General features: G+C 36.8%; 1 protein-coding gene across 1 annotated transcript; it reads right to left on the bottom strand.

Annotated features, from left to right (window-relative positions):
• Nucleotides 1-4,745: 4,745 nt before the first annotated feature.
• LOC111586812 (CD59 glycoprotein-like) lies at nucleotides 4,746-8,595 on the bottom strand. Its single transcript, XM_055018144.1, has 4 exons — nucleotides 8,321-8,595; nucleotides 8,108-8,185; nucleotides 6,298-6,405; nucleotides 4,746-5,011 (listed from the first exon to the last, which is right to left on the bottom strand). The coding sequence occupies exons 2-4, from the start codon at nucleotides 8,160-8,162 to the stop codon at nucleotides 4,851-4,853; spliced, it is 324 nt and encodes a 107-aa protein (XP_054874119.1). The 5' UTR covers nucleotides 8,163-8,185; nucleotides 8,321-8,595; the 3' UTR covers nucleotides 4,746-4,850.
• Nucleotides 8,596-10,814: the final 2,219 nt, after the last annotated feature.

Genomic DNA, 10,814 nt, shown 5'->3' with positions numbered 1-10,814 from the left:
TCTTTCGCCATATATGAAATGATGCATTGTAATGAACATAATGGCTTTGAGCAAATAAATTAAGTTGAAATTTAGAAAAGTTTTGCTCAGCTTTTGCCTCAACACAATGTGACTTCACCCTGTCAAATACAAACATGCATTCCAGGTAGGTTATTGTTGCAGATGGTTGTATAATCTTGTCTCATACAATGACATGCATTATCTAATGTTACCACTGAGCAGTTACGTCTAGCATCAAGCAGTTTTCTGTTGCATCATTCTTGTATATGATATTCAAAGTGAAGATGAGATAAATGATGACATACTAGAAAAAAAACACAAAAACTGAAAAAATCCTTCATGGCATGCTGAGCCATACATATAAAGGTTAGTAGCCAGTATGTGAAGTCAATAAGTTCACACATACCAAAAGGCTTCCAGTTTGTAGAGGAAGCGCTGCCATAAAAATCAAGTTTAATTGGTTTCATTAAACACAAAAACAGTCAGCAGTGGGAGAACTCTCATTTCTTCTTTTTCCTCAAGCCAGTGCACATGGCAACAGACAAAGCATTAACACTCTCATGATGCTCGAAACCAGTAGTCGCTGATATTTAAAAAACACACATGACCCTGCTGAAATTCAATAAGTGAGAAAGAGAGATTCTGGTTTGAAGAGAAACTAAAAGCTCCCGAGGCATCCGATACTCTGAACAAGAATACTTCAGAAAAATGTTAAACTTCAATTATTCGCTGAGGCATCCTCTTGTTTCAACACCTAAAAAAACATCTGCTGCTAATTAAAAACAAGCTTCTACCTTTTCAGAAAGCTGCTGGTGCTCTGTCTGATTACGGCTGCTGTTTATGGATCTCAGCTAAAACACTGACATGTGCAGCTTAAGGCTTCAAATCCAGCTCTGTATACATTTCAGTGCTTGAACAAAGGCTTTAGCATGTCAGCTGTTGTTTTTTCATCTTTCTTTTTTTTCTCCTTCTCCTTCGGTTTCACGCTGCCGGTTTGTCTGTGAAATGCACTCGACTCTGAAGCAACAAGCTTTCCTCCCTGTCAGACTTACAGGCTGATCAAACTGGCTGAGGCATCACTTTTCCCTTGTTTTTCTCTCTTTTCACATCCGTTAGTCTTTACAGACAATTTTGAACACAGACGCTTGTACTTGTGACAAGAAGATACACTGTGTTGCCTCCGAATCAACAAGAAACTGGAGTTTATTTGTTGAAATCTGACTATTCTATTCTATTCTATTCTATTCCTTGGTGAGATGATTGCGGCTTGTGGCCTCACAAAATGAGGAAAAACAGTCATGGAAAAAAATTATTAGACCCTTGTTTTCTTCAGTTTCTTGTTCATTTTAATGCCTGGTACAACTAAAGGTACATTTGTTTGGACAAATAAAATGATAACAACAAAAATAGTTCATAAGAGTTTCATTTAAGAGCTGATATCTAGACATTTTCCATGGTTTTCTTGATAATAACCAAAATCACACATTGTTTTGAAGTTCTGCTACCCATCAGCACAGGATGCACCGACTATAGTGTCTTGCTCAGTGTACCAACATTACTTGGTCGTTGTTCAACATCGTGATCAGATACAGTGTATGAGAAGTACAGAGAATGCAGATCCAACAGCCAGTCCCAGAGTAAGAAAGACATGACCATGTATCTTTACAGATTAGGGCCAGAAATACTACCATTACAAATACTACAGTATACATTCTGTGTCCACAAGTGTGTGAGGGTCTGTGATGGTCTGAGTGGCATACGTTTTGTCACAACCCAATTCTGAGATAATGCAGCCCAAAAAACATGGCTTTTAACATCTGTTAATTTTAGTAGATAATATGTGAAAAAAAAAAACAACTTTTAAAAAGCCCATTTATTTTAACAAAATAAAAGCTTGGAAGCTTTGTGTTTGTTGGTGCTCACATATACAGACGACTGGCTTGTTTATACTTTAGTTTGCCACATTTGCTGCACATTTCTGTATTGTGGGGTTACGTGTTTTCTTTTGCTGTCGTCCAAATGAGCTCTGAGGGCCTCTGCACATTTTAGTAACTATATCTTGTTAATTAATCTTTGCAACACTCCAGTTATATAACGAAAGGATTGCTGGTTCCACCCAACACAGCTCGTTTTAGTCACACACACACAGAGACACACACAGAGACACACAGACACAGACACACCTGGTCATTTCCTCCATTGCTCAGCCAGATGCTAGTGTTGAGATTTCGATGTAAAATCAAGTGTGAGAAATGTTTTTAATTACCGAGCCACCTGGACGGGGTTGTAGTTGTAGCATGCACACACACACACACACACACACACACACATGCACGCACGCACGTGCACACGCACACACATTTGCATACAATGCCATGATGCTTTGTTGCACTTTAATGTGCGAAGATTCCTTAATTCCTTGTGACTTTTGACCTTTTCAGTTAAAATATATGTACTTTTTCCACAATAAAATGCTGTAACTTAATTTTATTTTGTGAATTTTGTGAATTTTCTGATTTGTAAAGACATTGCAGGAATAGCATCACACACACATTCACACATTGTTTCAGGTAACAGATGTTGTCCTTCTTTTAATTAAAGTCAACAAATTAAGACATTGTACTCACTCACTGCGGCATAAACAGGCCCCAGACACACACACGCACGCACGCACGCACGCACGCACGCACGCACGCACGCACGCACGCACACACACACACACATACATCTCCATCCTCCCCACGTTATTCTATAATCGGCTGTAGGGGAATATTGCAATTTGTTTAGAAAACTCAATTCCATCTTAATTATTATTCAAGAGCTGCAGCAGACACTCTTACAGTCTGAGACTTTGGTGCTGTTTTTTTTTCAGGCTGTTTTCAGGCTGTTGCTGTGCTTCGGCGGGTTTAAGACTCTGACTGAGAGCGTTTGAAATCACGGGTCTGAATCTTACGTGGCACTGAGTGGACGCGATGTTTGCTTCGGCCCACTGAGCACAAAGAGCATCATGGCGTCGTCCCATCTGTCTATAAGATGATATGATGCCTCTTTGTCTCTGCCTGTTTGTCAGTCTGCACTTTGTACCTTCTCATAACAACAGAAAAGGAACATTTTTAATCTTAATCTTTAAAAAGTGTAGTGTAGAAGCATTGAAAAAACACTTGCTTAAGTTTGTGAGTCTTTATTTTACCTCAAAGCAGCTTTGAAATCCCAAAATAAGATTTTGTGTGCACCTAAAGGTTTACAAGGAACATCCACAAACAAACTTCTGTTCTATGACAACAAAAAATAATCAAAAAGAATCTTTCCATGCAGAAAGTTTTTTTATTATTATTATTAAGGAATTATCATTTATAATTGTTAAATTAAGGTTTATGAAGCAGTGACATGGCATAAAAGCAACAATATTGGGTGGCCAGATTAGAAAAATGCCTTTAAATTATTAGACGATCTACATTATTAGATTGAGTGAATAAAAATCTCTTTATTAATCAGTGTGTTACATATTTATTAATGGATTTCCAATATTTTCAACCTGCCATAATAAAAAAAGAAGGATTTTCAATAGATATTGATAAGCACTTTTAATTTTTTCAGTCTCTCTCAAATACTAATTGGACTTTTAAAGGACGTTCAAACAATATTAATAGCCACATTAGTTACTGCATTGTTTAAAGCAAGGGACACTTTTAGAATACAACAAACATCAGAGACAGAGAAGAAAATATAAATATTGTCTAACGCTTATGTTTAGTATTTGTACATTAGAATTAGTTGGGTCAATATGTAATTGAGGGACTTTTGAAGTCCATGGGATATATCTTGCATACATTTTTATTAAAAATAAAAAATAAAAATAATGTTTTTATGTTCATTATGATCATGTCTTTGCAAATTCCATAATTATTTATTATGGAAACAGTCACTTGGTAATAAAAAAATTACTGAATATCACTAAAATGTCAACTAAATAACCATCCCAATTTAATAACAACCCTCTCCTAATTTGCTAAACAATAATAAAATGAGCTTATTTAAAAAGTTTTGATTGTGTTCTTTTTATTCAGTTGAGATAATCATGACAGATATTTATGTTTATCATTTTCTATGCTTTGTAGATTAGATTAAAGCAATACATTTCTGAGTTACAGGTTTTGAAAATCCTCCATTTCTGTTATTATTGCAGGTTAAAAATGTCGGAAATCCATTAACAAATCCTTAATATTTTTTCAGTTTGTCTCCAGTTCTAATTGGATTTTTAAAGGAATGTTGTACGTTATAATTAGCTCCTGCAATGTTTGAAGCAAGTTAGTCAGTGACAGAGAAGAAAATATAAATATTTTCTAATAGCTTTTTTCTTCATAATTGTTGTGAATGAAAACCACGTTTCTTGTCATTTTTTCCATCTTCAAGACCAAATTAAGAGCCTCTGAATTCACTAAATGTGGAACTGAATGTGCATTCGGCTGCTCTGTCCTGCTTTGTATCAAACAAAACTTAATTGATAAGGTGAATGTTTTTGCAGTGTGGATAAACGCAGGAAGACATATGGTCTGTGGCGAAACACAGCAGCATGAGTGCATCAGCCAACCCTCCAACTTTTCCTTCTCTGTTTGTCTCTTTGGCATCGGTTCAGTCAAACGTCAAAATGTTTCATTGTTGGCCCTGGTGTCTCATCCTAAAAGTGCACTTCCTCCAGAAAGACAGAGAGTCTTTGCAACAAATCCAATAAACTATGACTGAAGTGCTTTAAGAAGTCATCGCACAGTTTATTAAGATTCTTTTGTTGAGTTTAGAACAATGTTCAGCAAATAAAGGTTGCAATTAAGACTGAAATTTTCTTTCATGATTTAACCAAACAAATCTTTCATCTTCTGAAAGAAACTTTTGTTTTGGCTGTTGCAGAGTTTGGACTGACAGCAGTCGAAGGTGAAGTCAGGGAGGGAGTATCTAACGGCCAGGGTCATGAAGTCACAGTCTGTGTACCTCAGACAACGGGTGTAGGTCTTTTCTGAGGGGAAACAGTGTGAGATCAGTACGATTATATTGATTAGAACAGACACCAATAGCTGTGTTGTGCTTTTTATTAACAATAACACGCGAAGCAAGTCAGCAAGTTTGAATAAAGGGCAATAAAAGATAAATTTAGAAGTATCAAGATGTAAAATACATGAAAAAAACAAGGTGTTGTCAAGTTCAAGGCAGTTTTTACAAATGCAGTGTTAGAGAACATTGAGCATTTAAGGTTTTGTCAAATATACAAAATTCAGTAGTCTGTAGCGCAACCATGAAGCTATCAGTGACTCAGTTGTGACAAAAAATCAAGGACTTTCCATCTTAATGAGCTGAACTGAAGCAGATAGAAGACAAGTATGGACAAGTATGTAGTTTTTTCTTTGTTCACATAATCTAAGGCATTATAACTGTATCCTACTGCACAAAAAACATGTTTGAGTTCTGTCTACTTCCAGCTATGGTTGTGCTGTTTCCGCAGAGGTGCAGGACTTCATTTTGCAGTGAAAAATTAGTCCACAGTGAGTAATAATGTGACAGGAGCAAATAAACTAAACAAAAAAACAGCCAGACACTGCTTCGGTTTCAGAGGGTTAAATGAGAGTAAAAGTCATTCATTACCAAGACTGTCCAGTATTGGCTTTTTTTTTTTTTTTTTTTTTGCCAATAACCGATATGCCGATATTGTCCAACTCTCAATTTCCAACACCGATATCAACTGTTTCCGATTTATGCGGGCCATTTAACTAATTTTAGGTAACATCACATATCTCCTGATGTGGAATTAACACATCATGCCTCATTTTATTGTGATACCCCACTGGATGCATTCTCAAATGCAACAAGACTTTCCAAATGTAAACAATGTCTGTGCAAAATAAGAAAAATACTTCAACTTAAGTTATGGAAAAATGCCGTATAATTTTTTGAATTGTCTAAAACAACAGTGTGTACTATACTGTACAATTTTGAAAATTGTCGGCGAAATGCAGGCACTATTTTATCGGTTTTTATAATGGGCAAAAAATCGATAACAGTATTGACCAATATTACATTTTTAGGCCAATATGGGCCATCCCTAATCATTACTAATTATTATTGACAGGACTATTATAACTATTAAGAGTGATGCATGAGCTGTCACAATTAAATAGAAAATGTAACTTTCCTTCTATAAAATGATTTATCAGTTTCACAATAAAGTTTCTGTTTAACAACACACTCAACATCTATTTAATATGTTTAACTATTGTCACGTTTGAGCTACTTTTGAATAATTCGTACCTCCGCTGGTGAGTTTGAGGCAGCCGTCTTCTCCCTGGTTACACTCCTGAGTGACCTCACAGCTGGTGGAGGATCCATCTGGGCAGGAATAACACTGCAGAGAGACGCCTGGACACACACAGTTCAGCTGGTTCAAGTCCTTTATCTGGACCGACGAAGCCTAATCAGTCATTTTTTACATGTTCGTCTAAGAGGTCGAGCTTTAAGTGAGGAGGAGCCGAAGTTTCACACGTTTAAAGGATTAGATGGACATTTCTGTTTGCTTTCGTGCTGAGAGTTGATAAGAAGGTTGATGCAACTCTTATGTCTGTGTAGTAAACAGGAAGCAGGTTAGTTCAGCTTAACGTCACAGATATAGGAGCTTTTTAATTCCACAAAACCACAGCCAACTGTTTATATACTTTCTTTTCTCTACTGACTAAACACAGTTACAGTAGAACATGTTCATTAGTGAGCTTCAGAGGTGCAGCTACACTGACTGTGGACAGATTTATTTGTTTTCCCTGTAAGAAGTTTATCACCACAAATGTTGGACTATTTTTAAGGCCAAAGGCTAAACAGCCGCATGATAGTACAAAAAGAGTATTCTGTTTTAAAACCACTGACATTTGCTTTTGAAAATACTCTTATTTATTTACTTCACTTGTGACAGTACCTTAGTTTTCACACACATGATTTTCAATTATATTTTCAATTATATTTTTCATAGATGAAACATAAATTCAAGTTTAATGCTGTAAATATATTTTGAAAATTAGTTATACTTAGCTACACTTAACAGATGAAGAAGTACAGGTGATATACATACAAGATATCTATCATTTCACATAGATTTCTTTGCTAAATATGAGATATACACAACTAGTCAAAAGTTTGGACACACCTTCTCACTCAGTGGTTTTTATACATTGTAGATTAATACTGAAGATATCAAATCTATGAAAAAATACATATGGAATTATGTTGTAAACAAAAAAGTGTTACTCTTCAGTATTAATCTACAATGTAGAAAATAATACAAATGAATAGAAAGCATTGAATCAGAAGGTGTGTCCAAACTTTTCCAAAAATTTCACAATAAAAAAATGGAAAAATGTGGAATTAATGTGCTTTCATCTGTGTATTTTACAAGCATTAGTAGTACATATACACACATGTATGCATGTACTTCTGGGAAATGAAATGTTTTATTTGTGATTGATTCTAGTTTTTAGCCATCTTGCCCTTTTAAATGGAGGCATAATAGGACAAAATATCTGAAGTTGTTGTTAAAAAGGGGAATGAAACAGTATATGTAATTTAATTGGTTTTGCAAACATAAATATCCTTCATTAAATTCCTAAGACCCGAGCTTTGGTTGGGTTTGCACTTTAGATTTCCTCTAGTTTTGATGGATTTGATGAAAACATTAAATGGAATCAGTCACTGAATGTCAATAGTGGAAATAAGTTCAGGGTTTTTACTGTTCTGTCCCTCACACAAAAAAAACAGCAACATGTTGTATTTCATTAATATTTTGGAGTCTCGTCAATAAACCAAAGCAAAAAGCTGCGACTCAGCTGTGCACAAAGCAAACTGCATGTCCTGACACCTCACAGAAAATGTTATGAATGAATATTTATGGTGCGAAGCAGAAGCAACACGACGCGACGGCAGCACATGCAAACAGCACTGATCTGCTAAAATGCTCCCTCAGGCTGATAATCTCTCTGACTTTGTCCCACTTGGCTGCACTTTTCAGGAAAAAAATAATAAAAGAGTGAGCATTAATGAAAGAGTTCCTTCTTCAGTTCAGTTTTTTTTTTCTTACCAAATCCAAACGTGGCAAAGCTGACAGCCAGGCAAAACGCCACAGAGCTTCTCATTGTGACTGAAAGAACTGTCACGTCTGAAAACCGAAACAAAAAGCAGTTTCCAACGTTGTCACAGCAAGATAAAAGGCAAGGAATTAACTCTGTGCAAATAAAAAAAAGAAGGATAACACATGCAGGGAAACAACAAAAAAAGATAGAAGACGTGTCACCTCTGAATCTTCCTCGCTGTTAAAGTTTGGTCAAGAATATTTTCTAACAAAGCAAACCAGGCTGAGCTTTGGTTGTTTTTACCTTCGTTTACTTCGTGTGTTCCTGCTGCTTTATCAGACAAGTTAAAAAGAATTTACAGAGATGACAATATTACCAAAGAAGACACAAAACGACCTGCCAAGCTTGATTTTAAAACACTCATTTGGAACTATAGCATGCTTTGTGATCCATTATCATTATTTTTACCTCAAATTGTTCCTTGTGCAGCTGTTTAACACTCACCTGTGTAAGAGAAGAAAATGATTCTCTATTTGTGAGAAAGAGACTTTTTGTAAAAAGCAAACAGACCTTTTGTTTGTGTTCAGAGTCCATGTGTGGATCTGATTCTAAAATATTGACCGGTTCAGGACTGAGTTTGTGTTAATGGTTTTATGCTGAGATGTTACACTTTTCTGATGTTTTCTACATTAATTTCCTTATTTTGTTCCTGCAAAAAAATACAGTGTAACTAAAACTTTGTCAAAGAAAGCTCAATAAAGCATTTTGGAGTGATTTTTGGAGCATAAGGTTGAGTTAATGAATTCTACAACACATAAATCCAAAAAGGCCCACAAGGAGAGTCACATTTAGGTCAAATTTGAAATATTTCTCTATTAAGAATGGCATGAGGCGATGTTTCTATTTCCTTGTTTATTGTTCTCCTTGTAGTCTGTTCTTAATGTTTGTTCCTGACTTCATCAGGTTTATCTTAATGCTATTTCAAACAGCTGATTTCCTCCATGTCCAGGAACCTTCTCTTCTTGACTCACACATTATGCTGCCAAACGTCTCTCTTGGAACTTATTTCTTCTCTGTGTTCTCTCTTTACAGCTCTTCCAGATCAAACAACAAGATACAACAAGTGTTCTTTTGCAGCTCTTCATGTGTAATAACATCATGTTGATGCTGGTCTTTTCTCTCAGTAACAATTTTGACTGCAATATCAGAAATCTGGGCACATTATCCTCCATGCCATACCTGGACATGTGTAATTTCATCAAGTCATATGTGTATATTGTCTTCATGAGACATATATTATATCTTTATATTCAGCCTTATGGCACTACTTACAAGACGTAAATTTCCCAAGTGAGGAATCGATAAAGCTTATCCTATCCTGTCTTATCTTTTTTTGGTAACGTTTGCTACACTTAACACCTGCAAAAATTTACATCTGTATCCCAACTGAAGCAAATTCAGTGCTGTTTGTGGTTCCAGAAACTTTATTTTGGTGACCTTATACACTGCCTGGCCAAAAAAAAAAATTGCACGCTCTAATATTTTGTTGGACCGCCTTTAGCTTTGAGTACGACACTCATTCGCTGTGGCATCGTTTCCATAAGCTTCTGCAATGTCACAGCATTTATTTCTGTCCAGAGATGCACTAATTTTTCACCAAGATCTTATTTTGATGATGGGAGAGTCGAACCGCTGCACAAAGTCTTCTCCAAAACATCCCAAAGATTCTCAGTGGGGCTGAAGTCTGGACTCTGTGGAGGACAATCCATCTCATGCTCCCTGATCCACTCATTCTCAATGTGACCCCATGAATCCTGGTATCATCATCTTGGAACATGTCCATGTAATCAAAGAAGAAAAACTGCTTTGATGGAAAGACCTGGTCATTCAGTATATTCAGGTAGTCAGCTAACCTCATTCTTTGGGAACATAACGTTGCTGAACCTGACCAACCCCAGATCATAACTCTAACCCCCACAGGCTGGTAGACACTAGACATGATGAGTTCATCACTTCATCCACCTCTCTTCTTACCCTGATGCCCCCATCACTCTGGACAGGGTAAATCTGGACTCATCAGACCACATTTGTTCCTCTAAGATGATGGTTCTCCACTATCCTTCAGGTTTTAATGATGCATTAGACCAGGGGTCACTAACTGGTGGACCGCGGTCCGGATCCGGACCCAGACTCCGTCTTATACGGACCGGACCTGTAATCAGTAAATTGTAACGGGATTTTAATTTTGACCGGTCGCTTCTGTTTTACCGGCACAGCTTTCCCAGTGTTTACGGCATTAGTTAGCAGCGCAGGAAACACACAGACCAATTACGTACGAGTTCAGCCATCCCACATGACGCTACTCAGCCAATGAACTCTCTGCATTCAGCTGCTAAACATCACAGCTCTGCGTTCAGAAAACAGTTGAGAGGTGAGAGACAGACAAAAAAGGAAATGAATAAAGCGACACCGAGAGGGAAATAGTCCTGCACATGCTGACCATGTTTGGCTCAACATCCAGCTGGAGGCAACTTTCTCAACTATGAACATAATCAAAACTGAATATGGTTCCAGACTGACCAGTGAGCTCCAAATGTGTTTGAGAACAACCCTGACACCATTCAGACCACAATTCAAAATACACAATTCAGAAAATACTGGCAGATCAACTGCAGCTCAGTTCTCCCATTAAGCAGCATGGGATATAAGGGGAGT

The sequence above is a fragment of the Amphiprion ocellaris genome, chromosome 15 (genome assembly GCF_022539595.1).
Source record: "Amphiprion ocellaris isolate individual 3 ecotype Okinawa chromosome 15, ASM2253959v1, whole genome shotgun sequence".
Classification (NCBI taxonomy): domain Eukaryota; kingdom Metazoa; phylum Chordata; class Actinopteri; family Pomacentridae; genus Amphiprion; species Amphiprion ocellaris.
The sequence above is the reverse complement of the archived record's forward strand: the minus strand, read 5'-3'. Positions and strand labels throughout refer to the sequence as shown.